The sequence below is a fragment of the Asterias rubens genome, chromosome 9 (assembly GCF_902459465.1).
Source record: "Asterias rubens chromosome 9, eAstRub1.3, whole genome shotgun sequence".
Taxonomy (NCBI): domain Eukaryota; kingdom Metazoa; phylum Echinodermata; class Asteroidea; order Forcipulatida; family Asteriidae; genus Asterias; species Asterias rubens.
In genome coordinates, this window is record NC_047070.1 from 11,381,271 (window position 1) to 11,408,804 (window position 27,534).

Sequence of the window (27,534 nt, forward strand, 5' to 3'; positions counted from 1 at the left end):
TTCTCTCTCAAAAAAAAATGTTTACCACCCTGTGAAAAGCGCCGTTGTTATTTTCATTTAACTTTGATGAATAGTACTATTTTTATTCATGATTGCTCGAGATACTCGATCATTAAACCTTTGAAATATGTTTTGATTGTTTTGACAATATTTAACAATATTTTTATTACTTACCATTGTTTGAATGATTCCTTGTAAAATCTTGTACAATTCTTGTAAACCTTGAAGAAAAAAGGAAATCAAAAATGGGTCTGATCAACAATATCAACACATCAATTATGCATTGGTTTAAATACAGTCCTCTGCGGGCTAAACTCTTCTTTTTTCATTTTTACAAAATGATGTACATGTACATATTTATGTTTATGAATTAGTTACTAACAAATTTAGTTGCAGAATGGAAAACACATCGACACTTCTGTATGAATAAAGTAGTCAGGTTTATTTTTGTCTTACAAAAAATAAAAGTAAAAAGTTAAGCAGGTTCTCCAAAACTGCAACTTGAATCATGATTTTCTCCTAACACGTTTTTTTGTTTGTATAGGAAAGAAGAGTAAATTTAGGCCTTCATGGTTGTGTTGACTTCAGAATTCTGTACTTACAGCTCATGTAGATTTCTGTGTTACACGGGGCATGTGACTGGGCCTCAGTCGCACAGTATTTCAACATTTCAACACTTTTGTACTTTGTCATATTGCAGGAATATCATGACTATACAAAATGACCACGGAATAATGTGATTAGCATTCCATAAAGGAAAGTGGAAAACTTTGAAATGCCCAAATTTCTATTCATTTTCAAGTGACATGGTCGAGTGCATCTAGCTCACTCGATTACGTAATCCCAACTGTATTTAAGAAAACCATTATCCAGAAGCTGGCTCTTGGTCACTGTTAACCTTACTCTAATACGCCTCTCTTAATATTTATGCATGAGGTACGTCACATTGCTAACTCAAAACGAGGCGATGGGCGCAGCCACTGCAAGTGATGGGGGACATGATGCGCCCACAGCCTCATTTTAAGAAGAATGGGTAAGAATTATGGCGTCATGCACAAATATTAAGAGAGGCGTATACCAGCTATTCATACGCTCACACCACGCCACATATCGGCTAAGCCCTTAAATACCAAGCAGATATGGACGACGACATACCTGAAGCAAGCCAATTAGGGAATCAAGAGATATTGCAGGCTATCGAATCCTTAATTAACTTTTTGGCTACACAAGTAGAGTCTGCTTGCAAGACACTGGGCTAGCCGCTCAGAGCCTTGACAGTCTCGACATTGACTGCGCAAAAACCACAATGAATGACGCCATCAAGAATATCAAAGAAGAATTAATTGAGTTGCCAACAGATCAGAGCTCGGTTGGGGAGTCGTTACGTCCTGGCGTCTGACTCAAGAGATAAGAAGAGAATCAAAAAGGCTGAGAAAAAAGTTCCTTTTTTGTTTCCACACAAAGCCAATAAATTGGCAAAGTGTTAAATTGAAGACTCTCTACGGGTCTACAGACTCTATACATGATTTTAATTAGAGAAGCTGGCGGTTTGGTCACTAGGGCCAAGTCTTTATCCCTGTAATGGCAGCCTGTCATGGCAGTTTTGTCCCTTTTATGAAAAATTTTAAGCATGCAGGGAGACCAATGACAAATGATGTCAGATTAATCAGAAAATCTCAGTGTTTTAGTATTAATAGACACGGAATTGAGCTCCATGCTTGTTCTTGTGTAACTGACTTCAGCTTTGTAAACATAATTTCAGCTCGATATACGCCGTTTATTTTTATTTCAATGGTGGAGTTGCACAAAGGTTTATACATTTTTCTCCTCACTTGCCACCAAAATTCTTTTAAAGCTTTATAATTAGGTTGAAATCATCTATATTCCTTATGATATTTAGATCAAACTTAAATCATGAAAGAGAATAAAGATGAAAGAAAAGGCCACTTTTTGATTGTTTGGAAAAATAATCAAAATGATCCGAAAACATTTCCCACAGAAGAAAAAAAATAAAATTTACAACCGTGTTAGTTCACGACGTAAAAAGAAACCCATGCAATCTGGAGTAATACTCGTGTGGATTATTATATTCTACTTTTGAAGTATCTTTCTAACCGTATGCATTTCATAACAAACGGTTTCAAAGATCCATGGCAACGTGTTCTTTGAAACTGTTTGTATTCGGCATTTTAAGCACTGTTTTTAGGCTTCATCTTACACATGGCAAATAGTTGATATATTGGTATAAAAGTTCTTATAAAAAAAACCAATTTCATTGCATACAATGATTAAAAAAGGCTCACAACCCAAATTAAAGCTTTCTTTTGGCAACTAAATTTGCAACAGCACCTGAATTTTTGCAACGTTTACATCTAGGTTTAATTATGTCAATTGGGCAAAATGTTTGAAAAAGTAACCAGAAACAAAGTTCAAGTCTTATTCTTTAATTTTCTTTATTAATTTGTTAAAATTACTCTTCTTTCCTATACTAAACAGATTGATTAACCTGTGGTTGAATTGTCACAATACAAATCACAATACTGAGAACTCATGTGCAGTACAGCCCTTAAATTGCCATCGAGGCACGCAGGGGAAACGAGGGCCGTAACGAGGGTGTGTTTACCCCCATCAAGTGCACAAATCTCGTTGCGAGCGAGTGAAACGGGGCTCGTTAGGACCGCCTTTTCAAGACGGGTGTCTTTCTGTTCACTGGTGCGGATCGATGGCCTTCGTTACCGCAAAATAAAGATAGCCACGTGAGGCACCCAGGCTGCTTCTGTAAGGGATGATCTTAGAATGGCAGGGATAACAAAACCCTATCAAGAAATATTGAACATAGTTTAAATGAAAAGAAAATTCATGTTGCACACAAACTTGATTCGTCAAGATCTTCCTGTATTTCGCTTCAAGTTCAGATATGAGACCCTTTAACCCATTATCGATGTGTTGAATGATAATGATATGTACGTTCTTGTTTGGGGGGCACTTTTTTTGACAAAGTATTAGCATTTTGGGCATATGCACCACATATTCTGCAAAAAACAGCCCTATATTAAACTAAATGAACAACCTGATTTACTGGCTAGTATAGACTTTAACCATGGTTTTGTTGTTGTGAACCCAGATCTCCCCCACACATACGAGCAAAACGGTGATTACTAAAATTATGACTACTAAAAGTAAATAATAAACACACATCTTCCTATCCTTATTGCAAGCAATTGTTGGCAGGCCTTTAATTCCTGGATGCGCAGTGAGACAAACAATTATTTTAGCATCCCACAATGTACATGTACAATCATGGAGGATATTTTCTTTCCTCCATGGTACAACGTACATGTACATGTATTTAACAGTGTTGGTATTTATATCAGTACTGGTAAATACGTTTTACATTCTTTTATAAATTATATTCGTCTCTCGAGATGAAAGTTAATTTCGTGACAATGTTTTAATAATTTCTCAAAAACAACAGCACGTCAGTATTTAAAGGAAGCTTTCTACCCTCTTTATCTTCAAACTGTTTTAGTTGAATGTAAACATTGAGTTGTGTTCTGTAAGGTACCCAAACCCTTTCAAGTACATTATGGTGAATAGTGCATTTTTTTATCATTACATTTTTAGAATTTTATTTGAATGATATAATTTGTTACTACATATACTTTATTAGGACAAATGATTGAGCAACGTGACAAGGAAAATTATCTGTCTTGTGTGGGTGGTGGCTCTGAAAAGAGCCGGTTTGTTTTTGATGACTTTAGTACATGTAGCCAGAAGCACATTCTTCTCTCTCGATTACAGCTGGAATCACTTTGTGCAAGTGGTTGATGTACATGTACATGTCGCATATGTCTATGGTTGGGGTTGTCTGCCAGAACTCTCCGATGCCTGCCATGAGTTCATCTTTGATTTGAGGCTTGACATGCCGCCGGAGATGATGTTTCAGCTGATGCCAGACATTTCTATGGGGTTTAAATCGGGACTTTCCGCCGGTGTTTTCTACCATTTAATGCCTACAGCTGTCATATAATCTGTTGCGAGTCTGCTAGTATGTTTGGGATCATTGTCTTGCTGGAAGCAATGACCGTTTGGAAAATAATTATGAATTAAAGGCAAGAGAGTATTTTCTAAAATCTCTTTTGCATAGAATTTAGCCTCCATCATGCGCTCAAACACCAGCATTTGGGATGGGCCTCGTTTTAAAATGGCAGCCCACACATAAACTTGTTTGGGGTGTTTGGCACAAGGTTTTAATTTTTGGGCACTGCCCTTCTTCCATTTAAGTAAGTTTACTATGACAATCCAATTGAATAGAACTCTCATCAGTAAAAATGACATCGCCAAAGGTTTCATTTTCTGCTAGTGCCTTTTGACAAAAATCAAGACGCTTCTGCCGATTAGGTACATACATGTATGCGAATATCTGGCACCAGTTTTCAGCCACTGCAACTTTTTCTGCACATGTTTCAGTAAAGAAACCATTACAGGCAAGTTTTGAGATTCTTGCAGTTTTCACTGCACATAAACTACTGGAAAAACTTGAACCACACTTAAAATCAATCTTAAGTATTTGAAACATCGAGCCAGGGGCAGCCAACTAGGTACATGTACATGTAAGTGTCCACAGCACCACTAAAAGACCAGGGGCCAATTTCACGAAAATTTACGCAACTGCGTAAGTCCACTGCGCAACGTTTATGGCGTAAGTTGCGCCATAAACGTTGCGCAAGTGGACTTACGCAGTTGCGTAAAGTTTTGTGAAATCGGCTGCAGGGCATCAAAGATAATGACAATCCAACATTCTACCAATGCAATGGAGTAAACACCACTCCTAACCAAACAATAAAACAAAAACCACTGAGCTCAAACAAGCAACATTAAATTAAAAGGGTGCTTAAGCTCCACTTGCCTTTACTATTCCTGACACTCACCTTTGCACAATTCTTTCTGCTGGAATGATGTGGCCTTCTGTATTGAGCTTATAATATTCAATTCCAGCCCGTTCGATTTCCTGTAAATTGAATGAGATATCCATAAAAAATGATTAAGATTGTGTTCATCTTTACAGATACATTCATGTAGGTCAACACCCTAGTGTCAATTTCCAAATCCACTTACATGTTTTTTTGTTTTCAATATGTTGGACTGAGGACTTATTACGCGTCATTGGAGGCAAACCACAATGTAGTCCAAATGGTGTTGGATTCAGTTATGCAGGACCCCAGTGAATCATTCATGGGAATTACAGCTAATGAATGTTCCACAGCGATTACTAAAATAGTCTCCAGTAGTGTACAATATTGTTATGTAGTCATTTAAGCAAAACTACCAATGACTATATTTTGCAGTACCCTAATTTCCTGAGGATTAAAACGCGTCTTATCTGACTTTCACAGGCCCCCAAAAATCACTGCGTCCTATCTTACGATAATCCTTGTCTGATGTCGATTGAGTTCGTTTTGATGATCACTACATGAAATCTTACATTTATACTGTAAAATAATATTTTATTTCAAATTCCAATATGCTCACGCGGTATTCAAACCAAATCAATCAAGATTGTGCACAAACCGCACTAGTCTTTTTTGTATGTCACATGGATGCTTTAAGAATCTGCCAGCAGAGGGTATACATTCTCATTGTAAAAGCATCACTACTAAAGCAAAGACTTGCAGTCCATTCATTGGAGACGTTGTGTGGCAATAAAAACAATAACACTATGTTTTTAAACAAAATCTTTAAAACGAAAATGAAAACAAAAATAATAAAAATGTATATGCGATATTTTATTTTTCATTGTGATAATAAAATTGCAATCCCTTTATACTAAGGTACCTAAGTGTTCTTATATCATCAGAGTGACCCCCCTGTATGTTTAGTAGACGCATTTATCTCATCAAGGTTAGATTGCAATAATAGTCTTCTCTATGGCCTTTCAAAATCCCAACTGGCAAGACTACAACTTGTACAGACTGCTGCAGAAAGATTAGTAACAATGACCAGGCGTCGAGAACACATCTCGCCAATACTTGCGAACTACATTGGCTCAAGATTGAGTAGGCCCTATTGTGTGGCTTTTAAGATCCTACTCAACGCGTACAAAGTTCTTCATGGTATTGCACCCAAGTATATATGCGACTTGTTATCCATATTCGCCCCTGAACATAATCTTCGTTCTGCATTACAGCTTCTCTTTGAACATGGACCTCGCACAAAAACTGCTTTCCCGGTGAAACTGGTTTCATAGAATTGACCCTTTATCATGTACAGTCGACTCCCGTTATTACGAGCTCGCATGTTACGAGGTTCCGGTTGATACGAGGTTTTTTGCCGATCCCGAACGGCCCCATGCGTGTTTCAATGCATTAAAATACTGATTATCCGAGCACGGTAGTAGCGAGAACACGGTTATAACGAGGTAATTTGGGAGACCCATTACGAGCAAAACATTGTTTAAAACCCTTCTATAACGAGAACAATTCAAAAACCAACAAAGGAAATACCTGTACAGCTGGTAAAGTCGATATTTGTGGCTTTTAAGTCATACAATAGAGGTGTTAAGTGGACGCTACCGCTAGCAACACTAATCCGAAATCGGGAGTTACGAGTCAGCAAGCAAGGTTGTTAATTCCAAACTCCGGACAATGGTGGGATTAGGAGGTTTGCATGGTTCAAACATTGGAGAAATCTTAAGAAAAGATACTGATCCACTGAGTTTATAAGCGCATTATAAATTTTCAGAAGAAAAAAAACACCCGCAACTTACAATCAAAACTAGTTGCGTGATCAATATTATTGAATGCAAAAGCAAGATTTTACCTGGTATCCCACATTGGCAATGAACCATCTAACATGACACAGTGTTTACCAATGAAAATCAAGATTCTATTTTTTGTTGCTGCGACGAGTGTATTGCACATGCACACACATGCACAGAACATCTTCCCTGGTATCTCGCGTTAGCAATGAACCTTCTATTATTACACTAGTGGTTACCAATGAAAATCCAGCTTTTATTTTATTGACTGAAAATTTTCACAGCGTGTGCAGTATGCATTGCAGCAGTAAGATTTCCCCTGGTGTCTCGCAGCAGCAATGAACCATCCAGCGTTAAACAGGTGGTTACCAATGAAAACCAAGACTCTATTTATTGCATTGGCAATAAACTGCCGGCGACCAAAGTTTTGTAAGAGAAACTTCCCAAAACATGAACGCAAGTTAAAATCTTACACTTTTTATCAATCTTGTAAAATGTAAATTGATTTTAAAATTGAATTTAAAACTAAACCAACTTAGTTAAAACAGTTTTATAATCCCCGCGTTGTGCTTGTTTGTGCAGTACATCGCACATAATGTACTACATGTACTCTATGCACACAGTACTATAGTCAATTGCAGCTCTGCCATGCATCTGTGTGTACACACGTGCGGCCATTATGTCATGTATATGCAAGTACATGTACATGTACACGTGTTGTGTGTATGCACAATGATGACGTATGTATCTATATTTAGCGCGCTGCGTTTAAGACGAGATTCGGATAATACGAGGAAAATGGGCCAGTCCGGCGGACCTCGTTATAACGGGAGTCGACTGTAATTGGTTTAAAGCGTGTATGTTTTGGAGATGATGTTCTCATATTAAACTTGTCTTGCTCTTTATCAGAATCGAGGTGGTTTTCCTGTGGGACCACGTGACACATTTTTTTCTGCTTTATTGTACGTAATGCAATTTTTACTCCATTTGGCTTCCTATTTTAACTGTCATGTATTTTAAACCATATTGCTACTTCTGCTCATGTTTTTATTCTGTATTATAAAGTATTTGACTGTACAGCGCTCTCAAACAGTGTTAACCCTTAAGCCTGCATACCGCCCGGAGATATCCTGCGTATTACCACGCAAACCGCCTGCACAGGCCCAGGCATTTTGACATGGTGTGCTTTGGGTTATAAACATGTGATTAAAACACAGCAAACAGCCGTAGATAGAGCGCAATCTCAAGATGACAACAGTCTAAAAAAAGCACATGGTCCACATAAGAAAAAAAGACGTAAGGTTCAAAGGTCGAAAGCCATTTCACAATCAAACAACGCATGTATGAGTGGGTGCTTTTCTCTGTGTCGAGCGGGCCGTTTTCTCGGTGTGGGTGGACCGTAAAGGGGATGTACCACGTATTACGCGCGCATACACACAGTAATGGCAATCTCCCACTTGTTTCGCGTCAAACTTTCTGGTGTTTTTACACACGGAATACCGCGATTTGAAAGGATTTTACAAAAGGTTTTAGGTCATAAGGTATCTGTGGGTAATAGAGGCATTCATTTTCATTTCTAAAGGTATGTTGTGAATATTTTCAACCACTTTTCGTAGCTTTGTTTTTCTGTCAGACGGAACGACAGTAAAGTTTCCTGCGTCTTATCCGCAGGAAATTACGATAGGAGATAAGTTTATTCTAAAACAAATATTTGTGGTCACACAATTTCTCTAGTCTAGTCCAACACAACACCAGCGTACCACATGTTCATTTCATGTTTACTTTCCTAAAGAAAGTAAGTAGACCTGAGCCATTAAACTACATGACACTATACATGATAACACTACAACTTACCTGAGGATTGTAGTATCTACTAGTGTTAGTCAGATCAATAACAAGACCAAGTGGCTGTCCAGACACAGAAACTCTCTCTATTAAGTTTTCTGGAGTAAATCTAAAAAGAAAGGTACAAGAGTATAGAAACATTTAAATTTATGTTTTGAAAGATGCAATTCATTACTAAGAATGTATAATCATGTAGATTTGTGTTTGTCAGTGTGATGCTGATTGGTAAAGGCAAACCAAGAGAGATACAACAGAATGATGCATACAAGCCTTATGTTTGGTTTCATGGTGAATGTACTTTATTGAAAAATTAATGATGTTGTTCGCAAATAAAACCTCTCGTTTCAGGGTGCTACTTTATATAGCCACTTGTCCAAACACAGTGAACTCCATGTACAATTGGAAAGAAGTTGCACTAATGTTTCAAATTAGACATAGGTCAATTTGTGTCAATATGTCTTAATTGGGTACTAATAGTGTTCAAACCCCGTCTTCACTGCGTGGTAATGACTGGTTTGGTGGCTGGCCGTAGTGTTCAAACCCCGTCTTCACTGCGTGGTAATGACTGGGTTGCATGGTAATGACCGGGTTGGTGGCTGGCCGTAGTGTTCAAACCCCGTCTTCACTGCGTCTTAATGAATGGGTTGGTGGCTGGCCGTAGTGTTCAAACCCCGTCTTCACTGCGTGGTAATGACTGGGTTGGTGGCTGGCCGTAGTGTTCAAACCCCGTCTTCACTGCATGGTAACGACTGGGTTGGTGGCTGGCCGTAGTGTTCAAACCCCGTCTTCACTGCATGGTAATGACTGGGTTGGTGGCTGGCCGTAGTGTTCAAACCCCGTCTTCACTGCATGGTGATGAATGGGTTGGTGGCTGGCCGTAGTGTTCAAACCCCGTCTTCACTGCGTGGTAATGACTGGGTTGGTGGCTGGCCGTAGTGTTCAAACCCCGTCTTCACTGCATGGTAACGACTGGGTTGGTGGCTGGCCGTAGTGTTCAAACCCCGTCTTCACTGCATGGTAATGACTGGGTTGGTGGCTGGCCGTAGTGTTCAAACCCCGTCTTCACTGCGTGGTAATGACTGGGTTGGTGGCTGGCCGTAGTGTTCAAACCCCGTCTTCACTGCGTCGTAATGACTGGGTTGGTGGCTGGCCGTAGTGTTCAAACCCCGTCTTCACTGCATGGTAATGACTGGGTTGGTGGCTGGCCGTAGTGTTCAAACCCCGTCTTCACTGCGTCGTAATGACTGGGTTGGTGGCTGGCCGTAGTGTTCAAACCCCGTCTTCACTGCATGGTAATGACTGGGTTGGTGGCTGGCCGTAGTGTTCAAACCCCGTCTTCACTGCGTCTTAATGAATGGGTTGGTGGCTGGCCGTAGTGTTCAAACCCCGTCTTCACTGCGTGGTAATGACTGGGTTGGTGGCTGGCCGTAGTGTTCAAACCCCGTCTTCACTGCATGGTAACGACTGGGTTGGTGGCTGGCCGTAGTGTTCAAACCCCGTCTTCACTGCATGGTAATGACTGGGTTGGTGGCTGGCCGTAGTGTTCAAACCCCGTCTTCACTGCATGGTAATGAATGGGTTGGTGGCTGGCCGTAGTGTTCAAACCCCGTCTTCACTGCGTGGTAATGACTGGGTTGGTGGCTGGCCGTAGTGTTCAAACCCCGTCTTCACTGCATGGTAATGACTGGGTTGGTGGCTGGCCGTAGTGTTCAAACCCCCGTCTTCACTGCATGGTAATGACTGGGTTGGTGGCTGGCCGTAGTGTTCAAACCCCGTCTTCACTGCGTGGTAATGACTGGGTTGGTGGCTGGCCGTAGTGTTCAAACCCGTCTTCACTGCGTCGTAATGACTGGGTTGGTGGCTGGCCGTAGTGTTCAAACCCCGTCTTCACTGCGTGGTAATGACTGGGTTGGTGGCTGGCCATAGTGTTCAAACCCCGTCTTCACTGCATGGTAATGACTGGGTTGGTGGCTGGCCGTAGTGTTCAAACCCCGTCTTCACTGCGTCGTTATGACTGGGTTGGTGGCTGGCCGTAGTGTTCAAACCCCGTCTTCACTGCATGGTAATGACTGGGTTGGTGGCTGGCCGTAGTGTTCAAACCCCGTCTTCACTGCGTGGTAATGACTGGGTTGGTGGCTGGCCGTAGTGTTCAAACCCCGTCTTCACTGCATGGTAATGACTGGGTTGGTGGCTGGCCGTAGTGTTCAAACCCCCGTCTTCACTGCATGGTAATGACTGGGTTGGTGGCTGGCCGTAGTGTTCAAACCCCGTCTTCACTGCGTGGTAATGACTGGGTTGGTGGCTGGCCGTAGTGTTCAAACCCGTCTTCACTGCGTCGTAATGACTGGGTTGGTGGCTGGCCGTAGTGTTCAAACCCCGTCTGCACTGCGTGGTAATGACTGGGTTGGTGGCTGGCCATAGTGTTCAAACCCCGTCTTCACTGCATGGTAATGACTGGGTTGGTGGCTGGCCGTAGTGTTCAAACCCCGTCTTCACTGCATGGTAATGACTGGGTTGGTGGCTGGCCGTAGTGTTCAAACCCCGTCTTCACTGTGTGGTAATGATTGGGTTGGTGGCTGGCCGTAGTGTTCAAACCCCGTCTTCACTGCGTGGTAATGACTGGGTTGGTGGCTGGCCGTAGTGTTCAAACCCCGTCTTGACTGCGTGGTAATGACTGGGTTGGTGGCTGGCCGTAGTGTTCAAACCCCGTCTTGACTGCGTGGTAATGACTTGGTTGGTGGCTGGCCGTAGTGTTCAAACCCCGTCTTCACTGCATGGTAATGACTGGGTTGGTGGCTGGCCGTAGTGTTTCGTTGAGAGATAGGGAGCCAGTGTACTTGGACAAAAGTGCCACTGAAAAGGTCATTCACGCATTTGTTACTTCTCGTCTTGACAACGGCAATGCTCTTCTCTACAGTCTTCCTAACAACCAGATTTCCCGACTTCAACGGCTCCAAAATACTGCTGCCCGCATTGTGACACTGTCTAGAAAATCCTGTTCTATCACCCCCATTCTGAAACAACTACACTGGCTCCCTATCTCTCAACGAATCATCTTCAAGCTGATGCTCATTGTCCACAAAGCTCTAAATGGCCAGGCTCCCCACTATATTTCTGAACTGCTTCAAGTTTACACTCCATCAAGGAATCTTCGAGCAAGTTCAATGCTTCTCCTCATTGAACCCAAGTCTCGACACTCATGGGGTGACAGGTCTTTTTCTTCAGCCGCGCCACGCATCTGGAACTCTCTACCACTTAATACTTCGATCTTGTGTTTGTACCGCAAAATTCAAGTCTCTTCTCAAAACTTATCTTATGTCACAGGTTTTCAATGACTAATTTTGTTGTGTCTGTTTTTCTTTGTGTTGTGTTTTGTTTTTGTTTTGTTTTTGGTTTTACTGCGCCTTGAACACCCAGCAGGGTGGATATGTGCGCATTACAAGTCTTATTATTATTATTATTATTATTATTATTATTAAATAAAAGGAACTCTGTCTTATCATCATTTAACTTCAGGAAGTTTTGATGTGTCCAACGTCAAATCTCTTGGATGCATTTCTCAAGTCTTGCAATAGATGCATTGGCGTTTTCTTGAGAAGATTTAAACGTGATGTATAGCTGAGTGTCGTCTGCGTACACATGTCACGAATCGGTAAAGTGTACAGCGTAAACCACTGTGGGCCGAGTACCGACCCCTGTGGCACAGAGTAGTTCAAAACAACAGGGTCGGATATCGCAGTGCCAATACATACATGCTGAGTTCTATTGTGGAGATACGATTTGCACCATGCTAGGGCTGTGTCCTCTATGCCAAGGTGATTCTGGATCCGAGAGAGAAGGATGTTATGATCAACAGTGTCAAATACAGCACTCAAGTCTAGCAGGACTAGTGCTGTAAGGTTACCATTGTCCATAGAAGAGAGAATATCGTTGCTCACACGGACTAGTGCAGCCTCGGTCCCATGGAAAGGCTTGTATGCTGACTGGAACACGTCGGTCAGGTTGAAAGTATGAATGTGATCAGAAATACGTGATGACACTACTCGTTTGATGACTTTTCCAAGATATTTTAAGTTTGCAACCGGTCTGTAGTTTTTGAATATCTCCTTGTCCAGGTTTGGTTTCTTGATGAGCGGCCTGATGTAGGAAACTTTGAGGCTATCGGGGAAACAACCGGAACTGAGAGATTCGTTTACAAGCTTAGTGATGTAGGGTACAAATATATCAATGTTTTGCTTTATCATGGATGTTGATACTGGATCCAGCTCACAGGATTTTGAAGGAGATTTCATAATAACCCTTTGAATTTCAGCAACAGTGGCAGGCTCAAACACAGATAGTCTACACTCTGGTTGAAGATGTGGCAATGTCTGCGGCACGTTGTAAGGGACTGATGAAAATGATGAGCGGATGTCTGAAATCTTGGTGACAAAGAATTTCTGGAACTCATTTGCTAAGTCCTGGTCATTGTAGGTGGATGGATGGACAGGGGTTTTGGGTTTGAGCAACAACTTACCAATTATCTTGAAGAGCTTCTTTTGATCTCCTGAGGATTCTTGTACTTGAGATGAATAATGGATGATCTTTGCCTGGTTGATCAAATTCCTAACTACTTTACATTGGTTGCGATATTCTTGTCGTTGTATTGCCAATTTGCAATTTTTCCGCCACTTCCGCTCTAGTTGACGACAGATCTTTCTCTTCAGTTCGGACCTTGACTGATCTCGTTTTCCAAGGTGCGTATTTATCCAAGATGTCACTGACTGTACTCTCATATTGGCTGACATAGGAATCCAAGCAGTCAAGATGAACCAAGGGGAGGGCAGACTTGAGAACATGGCCATGTGAATCTTTAAGACGGTCATCTTGAGACACCAAAGAGGATCGAGCTCCTTTAAAGGAAGACTTGGCTAGGAAGTTCTGGAGCTTTGAAGAATTTTTCTTGCTCTGTAGGAATGAGATTATTTGAAAGTTCTTCTTTAATCTCCTCATGTCCAAGCTTGTTGGTGCGAAGTTGTTCCCACCAAAAAAGCACCTTGTCAGTCACTGGAGTACCAATGGATTTGCAGTGCGGGTTGCGGAAGCCATGACTGTCGGACCCGGACGTCCCCTAGGCCGAAGCCCCATCGGCATCGGTGATAAAACGATCGGCAGCGTCGGAGTGAGCGGCAGAAACATCGTGACTAACCTTGTCAATAACTCCAAATTCCCAAGTGACGGGGTTCGGAAGAGCTAGAGAAGAAGCAGGAGAAGCAGCGGGGTTACGCTGTCGCTGAAATTGTGGCCATTGGGCTGTCATAGGTTGTCCATATTGTCCGTACATGAACGGATTCATCCCACCGTAAACCGGGTACATGGGCGGCGCCATGTTGGTATACTGCCCTCTAGCGTCAGCAGAAAAAGTCCACTGTTGATGAGCGGTTCCTGCCGTGATATTTCCCGGCAGTGCAGCAGCAGGGGCAACCCAAGGCGAGGTAAAACCCGTACCGGTGTTAGCAACAAACTGTGCCTGTGGAACTCGAGAAACTCTCGGGCCAAGGACGGAGAATGACGTTGGGAAGAAGGGCAAGGCGACCCTTTATCTGGCTCAGGGTTCTGTAGCTGTGCGTAGCACGTGCTCCTCCCGCCCAAGGCAAGGCGGGGTCGGTCGTTCCACTTCGCTGCTCGACCCAAGGCGAGGTCGGAGCAGAAGTAATGGCTGTAGGTTTCTTGCTTTTCTAACCAGACAAAGGCGGAGGAGCCGTCTTACTTGATGATTTTGTTTTCTTAGTCGTTGAAGACATGATGCACAGAAAACGTTGTCAAAAACTTCGTTGTAAAATGTAGTAAGATGTAGTAAGGTAACGTAGTCAAACTAACTAAAGGACTGGAGTGCGTGAATAACACGTGCGTTCAGGCCGTACCACGAAGAACAAAGACATGCTTCAATGATTTGGAGAGGTATTTATGTGCTGGGGCATGGGCTCATTTGCATTTTTATGAATGGAGGAACTTTCCATTTTATTTAAAGGGTGGTTCAGACCGTATTAAATGGAACATAATACAGGATGAGTTTGACGACTCGGCTGAAATATAATTGTAGTAAATATTTATGGTCAGTGTTCTCCATACATCGTTATGTCATGCTGTCCCGTCAGGAAAATTGCGGAAATCATTGAGAAAGACACCTTTTTTAGTCAAAGAGGCTTTGCTATGTTAATGTATTCAAGTGCGGGCTAAAAAAGAATGGTCTTGAAGCAAAACAAATAATATTTTTGTGCATGATTATTGTACCTTTCACTTACAAAGCATTTTCAAAATTGAAGTCCAAATGTGTGATGTGACTTTTATTTTCAGTTTGTTTAGGCATGTTAGGGGCCTACATAGTTAACACAGACATGAATGCATCACTTTACCTTTCATGTGGCTTTAGATTCCGGCATAGTTCCTGCATTAAAACAAACAAGAAAAGAGAACTAGAGGTACATGTACAGTTTTTGTTTACTACAAAAACAAGGTGTTCGTGGTGAGTGAGTGAACGAATTGGTGACAACATTTTACCTCATCAATCCAATGACTGGTTAAGGAGTTATGATTTTTTTACAAATTAACCACCAACTTCCGGTTTGCATCGGATAAAAGGTCAAATAGCGGTTACTTTTTATGTAGCGCGTGATAAGTTTATTAAGACCTTTTAAATGATGGATGGGTTGTAAAAATCCAATATTTGGTTTAGAAGTTATGATTTTTTCAAATATAAAGTTTCAACTTCCGTTTTGAACCGGAAGGTACTGTCAAATGAGGTCACACTTGGTAGCGTTGGTGATGTCTTTTGAGTTCTTTCTTTTGACGTATAGATGATAAAAATCAAATCATGTGGTTTAGAATTTTTTTTATTTTTCAAACATTATATATCAGTTTCCAACTTTAACTGGAAGTCAAGGTCAAACAGGGTCGCATATTGTATAGCACGTGATAAGTCTATTAAGACCTTTCAGATGATGCATAGATTGAAAAAATCCAATGTATGGTTCAGATGTTATGATTTTTTTCAAATATTAAACATCCGGTTTGAACCGGAAGACAATTTTGTCAGGTCACAAATTATAGCGTTAGTAATGTTTTTCAAAGCCTTATCTGACGACGTTCAGATAATAAACAACTAATTTCTGGTTCTGGGGTAATATTTTTTCAAATAATTAACTGCATCTTCCTGTTTAACTGGAGGTCAAGGTTTAATAGTCAATGTTGTGTATCGTTTCTTAAGTTGTTACATACCTACCCAATGACGTATAAATATATAAAAAATCAAATGTGTGGTTGTGAAATTATTTTTCTTTGACCAATTATTTTCAACCTCTGGTTTGAACAAGAAGCCAAGTTTAAACTGATTTCATTTGTGTAGATCCTGACTAGTTCATTAAAACCTTTCAGCTGATGTATGACTTGTAAACATTTTATAATTATGTGATGGACTATCTGAAGGTGTATAATGTATCTTATAACATCAATGCATATGTATTCCTACTTGTAGTTTTGGTGCGAGACGTTGTTCATTATTACTCAACTACTGCGATTCACCGCGATTCACTCAGCGCTCGATGTTACTAAAAACGTTACAGCGCCCTCTTTCGCTGGACTAAAGAGAGCACTTTTGGGAATTCCCGCGCTTGCACTGCATAGCGTACATAGCGTGCGTTGTTGAACAAAATGGGGTAAACGCGTGGGTCAACAGGTGCTTTGACGTCCCTTTTCGACTGATGTAAAGGTCCAAATTTTGTTATTTCTGTGCAAAAGATTGAGCGGGATTGCTGTTTTACAATCTGAAACAAAAATTACGTTGAAATGATCAGTAGTTTTAAAAACATGAATACGATAAGATTTTATGAAATTTTCAAATTTTGTTTTGCACTAGAAGTATTAAAAATATTTTACGTGTTCTGTGAAGCATTTGTCCAACTTCTAATTTTAATGATCTATCCGATGATGTGTAGATTGTCAAAATCCGATTCATAGTTTTTGAGTTATGATTTTTACAAATATTAAACTTTGATCTAACGTAATTCAATTCCCGATGACGTCATAATGACGTAATTAAGTATGTGTTGTCTTGATACTGAGGTTCAACTATCTGTTGAGTTTCAACATTCCATTCAATCTCAATCTTGAGTTATTCCGTAGAAAAGCTCGAAAGTTGTTTTTTGACGAAAAAAAACCGAAGGTGAACTTCGACCCAGGGTAACGACCCGGATGCTAAGGTCGTACGATTTTGGCGTTAACTTTTCAAATGTTGCCCCAGTCTTGGTCTATCAGATGCGAATACTTTGAACATCATAGCTTTCATATTCGTTGAGATACAGCAAAACGAAAATGGTCCCTTTTCAACTTTAAAAACCCTGTAATTTGACACCTAATGACGTCATCATGACGTAATGAAAACTGTGCCGTCTTCGTATTGAGGTTCAATTGTCTGGTGAGTTTCAAGGTTCAGTTTGGCTTGAATCTTGAGTTATGCTGTAGATAAGAGTTGACGGGAAGAAGAAGGAAGATGGAGAAGAAGAAAAAAACATAGCAATAACAATAGGTGTTCGTGCATGCACGAACACCTAAATATTGTGTTCATTATAGATCAAACATTGGAAGTACACAGGCTTTACTCTGCTCATCACAAAATTAGGCAGGGCTGCTTTTAGTAACTTAAAAATCCAATCTGAACCCTTAGGCCTACTGCACACCAACTTGTTCATGTGCCAGAGTAATAAACAATTATTCATAAATACCTCAGACAGTTTTGCTATTCCTATTGGTGGAGAGCGAGTCATGTGGGGGTGTTTAAACGGTTGATAATTACCAGCTCGAGCTGTTTATAACTGGTTGTTTTCAGATACTTATGCGTTAGTATTGGGGCAAGACATTTCTTGTTACGGGCGATGCAGGCGGTGTTGGTGAGCTGGCCACGCTGTGTGTGAAAGGAGGACGAAAAATGCTTGCACCAAGACTAACTAAGCGCACAAATATCCGAAAACTGTCTCAGTAATAAAAATGCAACACACGTACAATTAAGATGTACGTACAGAGCTCAAGGACGTCGGAAACAGGATAAGTTTTACAGAGATTCTTATTTTATTATGCCTTTTAACCAAAAAGGCATTTATGAATGGGAATAAAAGAGCAGTGACTCGTTCTGCGGCTCGGGCCTTTATCACACAGCCACAACCCTGTCGCTTTTAAACAGCCATTTAAGAACTCGTCGCTACCTCTTTATTCCCTCATTCGTATGACAGTCACATTAAAAAAAATTACAACTATTTACTCAATTTGTTTTACAAAGCACGCACCCTCCAATGTATTTTTTGTATTGTTGATAGGTCCTAACTATACATGGAACTCAATCAATTACATCTTGAGTTTGAATTTCTTTGTTGCATCTTTTGTAGGCGCTTTGTAACATTGGGAAAAAGGCACCTCATGTATGTACATGTACCAGTACTCAATGTTGAATCTATTAGCACCTGCACCTATGTACAACCAGTGAGCACAGTGTCCAAGGACATGACAGTTATTAAAAACTTCCAGAAAGATCTACCGTAATTTTCGGATTATAAACCGCGGTTTATATGTTGATTTTGACATTTTTTTGAACTCCTGCGGTTTATTCTCCGGGCGGCTTGTAAGCCGACGTTTAAATATTTAAGAGAAAAAACGGCATTTTTTAAAAGAAAGATCGTTTGTAAAATATTCTAATTAATGTTTTTTTTTTCTTAAACGATAACAAAAACCTGCCTGTGTGATGACAAAATCCTGTTGAAAATCCCACCACAATTGTATTCCATGTTTCCTTTGTAAAACGTTTATCAACCGCCCTCAGCTCCCCCTCTCAGCGAAACTCGGGTTAGACTAGACTGGTGCCCGTCTACAATGTATTTATCCTAGCGATCTCTACATGCTAACGTCAGACATTCAAGCTATACTCGTGTCTCAGCGAAATAGACTCGTCCCCTGTCTATTTATCCCACGATCTTTGTATACTGACGTCAGACATCCAGGCTACACTCGTGTCAGCCAGCGGTTTCTTCAGCTCAACCACGCACAACGCAACAGCAGAATGGTGAATGGACGTACGCAAAGAACTATGCCGCTTCGGGGGATCAAACAAAACGTGTTCAACCTGCCCTGATTGTTGAGTCCAGTAACATTGGGAATTTTATTTCCAGGCGGCGCAAATGCGAGGGCGTAGCGCAACCCGTCGGCGAACATCGCTCATTACGGTGCCACCAACATCTGTTGTGCAATCTCGAGATTGAGCAGCGCATTAACAGATTGCTAGCTTTACGAACTCGCATGTGTACATGTGCTTAATGTGCACGCTGCAGGATACATTACTCTACACACACGCTACTTACGCTACGTCCGTCCGCCCGTACGCCGTTGCAATATCTGTTGTGGATCCTCGTTGTGGGACTACAATAATAAAAGGGAGGGAGCAACACCGGCCAACCACTTTTCTTTAATTCCCTTATTGAAAGACCCATTTCAACCTTATTTCCCGTCTACTCCCGATGTTTAATAAAAGTGAATCCCCTGTCCTTGTGATAACGCAAACAATAAGGTAGCGCATTACCACCGCTATACAATATGTTACATTGTAAACAGAAACAACACTCATAGACAATACTCTCGTTTGTGTTGTGGTAGCCCTGAAAAGGACTGTTTGGTTTTGGTTTTGTCTATTTTCTATTTAAACAAAACGGAAGGCAAAGGATTCCTTGGATATAAATCTTCGCACTGTTTCTTTATCACTCACTGCTTCTGCAGACGAATCCTATGTTAAAACGATGGTCCACGCACTGTCTGAAGTTAGTTTTTATTGCAACACGAACTCACTTACAGTACCTACAAATAAAGTAGGATTTAACTTTGTCAATTTTTAAAATTGTTATTGGATTTTTTCAGTATCACAACAATAAACGTATTTTCAGTTGTAACTTCATCAATAATTATCCAACACAAACAATTATGTGGTCCCGCAAAGGGGGTGCTGCCAGCTTACAAAAATAATGCTATCCTATAATAGATCATTTCAATTACGATCAAGAGTGTAAACTTCAATACATTTCAACTTTAATTATGACGCAACTCCCACATTGCGGCAACTATACAAGACTGACTGGAGTGACTGATGTGCCGCCCGCCTGTCACTGCACATCGCCACAAAGAGGACGCAAACAAGCACGGCCCCTATGTGTTCACGCATGCGGTGATTGGCCGTTTGATGATTGGCCGTTGTTGATTGGCCGGCGATAGTTCCATTCATGAAATCTTGGCTAGACTTCGGACGGATCGAGTAGAGCGGCTGCCCATTGTACAACGGGGAGCTTGAACGTTTGACCCACGCTTTGAGGCTCGGGGCCCAGTCTAATCAAACGTGAACAACTTTTGTCAACAGAGGGCGATGCGATGCAGGGCAAAGTTCAACTGTTTCTCGGCGTGCGTTGTCGGCCGATCTTTGATTCACGGAGAGTTTGTTGCCAAAGAAGTTTTCAAACATATGGTCAACAAATTCTTGAATAGGGTTGTTGATGGAAAAAAAATATAACTCAGGACTGATAGTGTGAGATAAAAAATCACCCGTAACGCGGCAGGTTTGCGTACTTTACTTCCGTGTTTTGAGGTTAGTTTTTTTTTTTTTTGATCGCGGTTTATATGCCGCGCGGCATATACGCCGACACCTAAATATTTTTTGTATATTTTGAGGAAGTGCGGTTTATACGCCGCGCGGTTTATAATCCGAAAATTACGGTACATACTTGTAACATTGTTACACTTTTTAAGGATATTAATGAATGGGAATGAAAGACTGCTGACTTGGTCTTGAATAAGGGAATAAAAGACAAGGCAACAAGGTCTTAAAGGGTCTATGTACTTTTTGTAGGACAAAAAACACAATGTCTACAGATTTACACTTAACTTACACAGTTTGAAGATAATGATAGTAGAAAGCTTCCCTGCAAATATTACTTGCTGAGGTGCTGTACATGTATTTTTTGAGAAATGAGTAAAACAATGTCATGAAAATCATTTTCGTCTCAGTGCTCATGAGACGAAAATTATTTTAGCAAGTGAACACTTTTTTCATGACATTGTTTTACTCATTTCTCAAAAACTACAGCACCTAAGCAACTAATTTTTTAAGGTGCGTTTTCTACTATCATTATCTTCAAACGATGTAGGTTTAATGTAAGTAGCTTAACACATGTACATGTACAATGGCTTACCTGTTTTAAGGGAACTTTGAAAGCAAGTAGTCTTGTACCTGAAATACACTTTCCCAAGGAAGCATAGCATTCCCACCTAAAAGATGTATAAAAGCAAGACAAAAAGTACATGTAGTTTATTTATGGGTTTTTCTGATTATTTGTGACTGTAGTTAACCGGAAGAATCAAGACTCAGATAACTGGGGTGGGGTGGTAAAATGGTATAGCAGAGGGGCCCCCTATCACTCATAGCTTTCTAACGCTGTATCACAACACAAAAAGAACACAATTCAATACAAATTGTGCCAGAACTTAATTTTTTGAACCACTACAATGAACAGGGGGGGGGGGGAATAAACTATGTAGGACAAAAAACTGGCTCGAAAATCCTAAAACAAAGGAAGTCCCACCTGAACAACATTTTTCTATGTCAGAAATATTTGAAGGCCTTCTAGGGAGACCTACAGGTATAGACAAAATAACAGAAAATGCATATTCTCCAAAGTGTCTTGTTGATTGGATAAAGCTGGGCACCACACAGGGTTTGCATCCTCAAGTAATGACCTACTAATATTAGAATAAACCAGCACCATAAACCTTTATAAACTTTACAAACAACTGACTAGGTAATTTTCAACAAAATGTCACTTTTACAAATTAATTTCTTTTTGTGACTTTATCTGAAAAGGTACAGCAGCATTCTGACAAAGAGAAACATTGTTAACAGGCAGCATATTGCCAAGTGACAAATACAATGACTTTTTGAGTACGTATGCACAACTTATATAGCATTTCATGGACCGAAAGTATCTAATGGCTTGGACACTTTCGGTACAGAAAGAAAATTAAAAGTTCACAGGTTTACAAATGACTTACAGGGTTTACAGTAAGGTAACATGGTGAAAGACTTCTCTTGAAATATTATTCCATGAAATGCTTTACTTTTTGAGAAAACATTAAAACAACATCAATTCTCGATTTCAAGAATTATGGAAACAAGGGTGGGTTTTCCCAATATTTTCTCCCGACTCCGATGACCTACGTATTGAGCCTAAATTTTCACAGGTTTGTTATTTTATATAAAAGTTGTGATACATGAAGTGTGGGCCTTGGACATTACTGTTTACCGAAAGTGTCCAATGGCTTTGAAGGAACACGTTGCCTTGGATTGGGCGATTTGGTCCATGAAAAGCAGTTGTAACCGTTTTTTATGAAATTGATATGGTTAGAAAGATTTTAAAAAGTAGAATACTCCGCACAAACATACCTCAAAAAGGTGTGGTTCTCCTTATATGTTGCGAACTAACATGGTCTGCCATTTTTTGAGGCATATTTGTGTGGGATATTTCTCTTTTAGTTGACAGTTTCTCAAGCCGTTAATGCCGCAGATTCCATCATATATTCATGACACTCCAGATTTCCTCCTCAAAATCTTCAAAAGCAGGCCCCAAACACAGCCATCATCGGTACTTTTGATGTGTCCTCTCTATACACCAACATTCCCCAAGATGAAGGGATTGCTGCCTGCTCTTCAGCTCTGGCTAAGAGTGGTCACACATCACTGCCCATTTCTGACATTGTATCCCTCGTGCAAGATGTTCTAGCCAAAAACAACTTTTCATTCATGGGTAAGAATTTCAGGTACAGGGCACTGCAATGGGCACACGTACATGGCACCATACTTGAGCCAACTTGAACAGCGCATGTTGGCGTCAGCCCCTTGCCGTCCCTGGGTCTGGTGGCGCTATATCGATGACATCTTTTTCATCTGGACAAGCGATGAAGCAAGCCTCAAAGCTTTCATTAATCACATAAATTCCTTCCACAGGACCATACAATTCACGAGAGAATACTCAACCAAGGATACACACTTTCTGGATGTCAAGGTTCTCAAGACGGATGATGGCTTAACCACAGATCTCTTTGTTAAACCCACAGATAAACACCAATACCTACATTCCACTAGCTGTCACCCCCGACGCTGCACAACCAGCATAGCCTACAATCAGAAACTCTGGATTAGACGCCTTCAGACCATTCAACCCCATGGTCTGAACATCCAAGAAGGAAACGACTAATAATGTTTATCCATCTCCTTTTCCCCCACAGATATCCCCTTTTAGCCAGCGCCTAATTACTTCTTTACCCACTTTCCCATCCTTGATATTGTCCTTTGTGTTTCCATCTTCTTGTGGTCAAGCCAGTCCATTCCCTTCAACCCCCCCCCCCCTGTCCCCCATTTCATTGTTTACCCCCTTGCTTTGTTCTGATGCTTTCTAACCCCATTCATATATTTCCACTTCACTGCTTATGTTCCACTTATTAGTTACCTGTTTCTGTTTGTTGTGTTATCATTTAGCCTTCGAGAAAGACTCTGCTAGGGTTGAAACGTCAGGCCATTAACTATTTTGCACTTTTAACAAACCGTTACATTTTCCAAACAGTTTCAAACGCTTTGCATGTGACCAACTGGACCAATCCAAGGCACTGTGTCCCTTTAACTCAAATATTCATTCTCCGTGCAATGGGCATCATATACACGACTGTTAGCTTAACAACAAAAGAGGCTAAGAGGTTCAGATGTCACTCTGAACATCTTTTGAAAACTGGTATCAATCTGAGCTGTTTTGCATACTGTAACTCAGCAAAATGGCCTAATGCATTGTGAATGTATGTTTTATGTGTTAGACAAGTTGTAGGTGTGTAGCATCAAGCAAACTGAAGTTATATGCTAGAAACATCCAGGGCGTTTTGGAACGCCTTGTGATAGCGCAAAAGTAAACGCCCTCTATTAGTGAAATTACATGATGGCATACAAAACCAGCCCCTTAAATTGCGATAATAATCATTTGTTGGTGCGCAAGCTAGAACCATACAGCAATGTTGATTGCGTGGTAAATGGATCACAATTACGTGGAGATTTTAGTGTGTTAAAAATTAAGATTGTGTAGGCTTCATTGTACAAAAAGGACCAAATTAGTTTACTGTAATATGTCAGATTTTGAGCTGTGTCGTAAGGCAACACTTCTTATTTTCAGTAAAGTTTTTTGTTTATTCTCAAAACAAAAAGCCATTGAGATACATGTACATGTAACAAGCGATTCGTTTAAGCAGCTTTACGCATAGTTCCTAATGAGCAATTGCAATGAAAGTTTCAGTGATGAAAGGCAATGGTGCAATAATGATCAGGGCTCGAATTTCACGCTGGACCGCAGGCCCGAGGCCAGTGATTTTAGCTTCGGTCCAGTAAACTTTATGCCGAACAAGTCCGGCGGTCTTGTGGTTTTTTTATGCATACTAATATAGTTACTATTACAAATAATTATATGAAATATATTATCTTTCATTAAAAAATGTAGTTCAATCTCATTTAGAATAAAAGTTTTTGTTTTACTTGTCGTCATATCAGTGTTCTGAGCACGCTTGCGGAACGTCAATCCGTCCTTTTTTCACGTGCATCAGGCTGCTGCATATACAAGTTTTCCATTCAGTTTACTCATGCCCACACCTTGTACATCTAGTCTCAAACCATTTATGTTTATGCACCCGGGGAGTGAGCGAGCGGGGACGAGGGAGTAATGTGTTGGTACCCGGCGCGGCGGCACACCTTAGTGCAGCGATGTTTGTTTACCACTGACCATGTGTAAAGTCTGTTACCTTACAAAGGAGTGTTGAATTTGCATTAAGAAGGTCTGGTTGCAATACCACACATCCCTGTGTTGCATGGATTAAAAGTAAGGTCTTGTTGCCAAACGTCTCGCTTAGTATGGCTACCAACAGTGATGAGCTTCTGACTACTGCTGTCAAATTTTTGGTCAATCTTTTTTTATGACGATCTTTTTATGAATGCTGCACGTTGCAGTGTTTTGTTGGTGATTTGCCTGTCAAATCAGAAATTATTTTTTTTGAGGCAGCGAGAATGACGTGAAGTAGGTATATGGAACTTTATTGATTGGGTTTCACAGCAAAAAAAGCCTCCTAAGGGATGAAAAAGGCCTGCTGTTCTATCGTGTTAACTTTTTTTTTTCCTAATAAAATGTTGGTCTTGTAAAAAATCTTCCGGTCCAGTAAAAATTCTGAGCAACAAGCCCTGCGGTCTTGTGGATTTTTTCCCCAAATTCGAGCCCAGAATGATCCTGAAACAATGTCATGATGACGTCACACTACTTAGACGCTCTCATTGTGTAGTTAGTCGGGTTCTTTCAATTGTAGCAATTGATCATATCGTTAGAGTTAATAATGGAGCCCGACTAATTATGAGAAAGTGTGCGGGCTTCGAAAATTAGCAAGTTGTCAAGATCGTTGAGATTTGTTTTAAAGTTCAGACTCAATTATCATTTGATTTTTACCCAAAACATGTTTTTTTTAAACAAACCCAGGTGTAGGGCTGTCCATGGAGTAATGGTCCATGGGCTGACTTAAAACCCAGGTGTAGGGCTGTCCATGGAGTAATGGTCCATGGGCCGACTTAAAACCCAGGTGTAGGGCTGTCCATGGAGTAATGGTCCATGGGCTGACTTAAAACCCAGGTGTAGGGCTGTCCATGGAGTAATGGTCCATGGGCTGACTTAAAACCCAGGTGTAGGGCTGTCCATGGAGTAATGGTCCATGGGCTGACTTAAAACAACTTGAGTAGCATTATGTATCCCGGTTAAGTTTCATGATACAGATCGTTGCATTGATCAATGGTGCACCATGGTGCTGGGGCCAAGGATATGGAGCGGATTGGACCAATTTATGGGGGCTTACGCCCACACTGTCTGAAAAGAAAGATGGTAGGCCAAAACTGCTCCCAGAATGGGTTGTTCTAAAACCCCTTTACGTCTGCCCCGTAATCAAAAGGTGTCCAAACTCCGAATTCATAAAACATCACTTTACGGCCGAGTAAGAATCAAGTCCCCGATTTAGGACTCAAAGAACAGGCGACGCAACTTCCTTCCACGACTAATTAAATAATAATATCGAAGTCTGATTATATAGTGCCCACCAAACAAGGCGCTGATACAGAGTACCAGTAATCAGTATGTACACTTGGTGGTTCCTAAACGTGTGGCCTTTATGTTTTGTACACAAAGCACGGATCGTCACGCATCGGGGTCATTGGCATTATAATTGTTGTAGCAGTATCCTCCGATACCCCAAATCTGCGCGTTACAAATATTCCTGCAGGCACCTTTCCTGCCGCGTAACTTTTTGTTTACAAAACGCAATGACATAATTTTTTGATTTCATGAAAGTATACAACATAATCTTCAATCTCCTGCAAAGATGGGACAAATCGTAGCCTTTCTGGTTGATATTTTAGATAATCTATAATTTTAGTAGAAAATCTTACCTTTTTAAAACTAAACGAAAAATATGCCTAGCTAAAATGGTTCATAAAAACACCTAAAACACCCTGAAAGTTCTTTGCGTTTGTCTGCCATACTTCACTACCTCAATCACAAAGAGCCTAATTTTGGCGAGATTTGATTTTAAAAAGGAGATTTGTGTGTACATGGAAATGCCAGAACTTCAGAAGTATTAAACAAACAGAACCGTTCGTTTGTGTTGTGAGAAAGGAGGAAGGACAAAACCACAAAATTCTAAACACACATACACAAACAGGAAAGTGCAGGAAATCTAAAGTAAAAGCTGTTACCTGTTAGGTATTTTACTTTTGGTCATGTTAATGAAGACTTTGAAAATCTTTCAAATGACACCATGTATGTGGCACAGATCCTTGTTCCTTCGAGGTTGATGCAGGAGAGAGAAGATGTCCACGACGACGAACGGTGGTGTGGTCCGTCCCCGGCGGTCGGTACACGTACGTCCGTATATAGAGCTTCGCTGTTGTGCGTGTGGGGGTGCGTGTGTGTGGGTGTGCTGATAATTCCCTACAAACTACCTGAAATAGCGCCCTCTTGTGGATTACTAACCCCTTTTTTTGGCGGGGGGTGCTAGCCTGAACATCTGATGTCTGCTGCATTGAGACATTGTTTTACGCATTTTCCTACTTTGGAATTTTGACAAAAATTCTGCTTAAAACGGTATCACTCACAGTAGCATGTTATGGTCGTTAAAAAATACCATTACTATTAACAAGGGAGTTTTTTTGTGTTTTTTCAAAATCTTTTATAACAACAAAAAATGTGCAATTTTCCATAATTTCCCGAATTGTTTTCACAAATGCTGTGAATATTTGTAAATGTGTGATGTAGCAATAAGTTTAAATAGTGGGGTAACTGTTTGATCCATTTTTTAGGGGAAATCTTAGTTTTTGTTGTAACGGTTTCTTCGACAATCCCGTCAAATTGAAGGATCCAGGGTAGGCCTACCTGTTGTGGGGTTCAAATTATGGAGGAAAAAGGCCAAAAGTAAACAACCCATTTCCCCCAAAATCTGATAGAAAAAAACGAATTTACGTTCAAATAATTATAGTCCCTTTTCAAAATTTTCAGTTTGTAGCTGCCATCAGAAACTTTGATCTGTACAGTTCACTATACCCAGGCGGTCTGAAAGTGAGCAATGCAAAATAGTTTCACACTCTCTACTAGCAGAAAATTGGAACGAATATTTCAGACCAAACCAAATATCTACTAGTAAAAAAAATTAATTTTGGGTTCGGATCGAACCGTTCATTCCCATTTTCTGCTAGTAGAAATTTAGAATTCTGGTTTGGTCTTGAAATGTTCGTTCTAATTTATTCTGCTATAGTT

At 40.6% G+C, this 27,534-nt stretch overlaps 1 protein-coding gene across 1 annotated transcript in view; it reads right to left on the bottom strand.

The window, feature by feature from the left end:
- Window positions 1–26,687, bottom strand: part of LOC117295065 (RNA/RNP complex-1-interacting phosphatase-like) — a 53,368-nt gene extending 26,681 nt beyond the window's left edge. The window contains exons 1-6 of the mRNA XM_033777638.1: window positions 26,478–26,687; window positions 20,857–20,932; window positions 14,998–15,029; window positions 8,612–8,711; window positions 4,932–5,011; window positions 175–221 (exon numbers count right to left, since the gene is read on the bottom strand). Of these exons, the coding sequence (XP_033633529.1) occupies window positions 175–221; window positions 4,932–5,011; window positions 8,612–8,711; window positions 14,998–15,029; window positions 20,857–20,932; window positions 26,478–26,503 (361 nt within the window). The 5' untranslated portion in view covers window positions 26,504–26,687. The remainder of the gene's footprint in view (window positions 1–174; window positions 222–4,931; window positions 5,012–8,611; window positions 8,712–14,997; window positions 15,030–20,856; window positions 20,933–26,477) is intronic.
- Window positions 26,688–27,534: the final 847 nt, after the last annotated feature.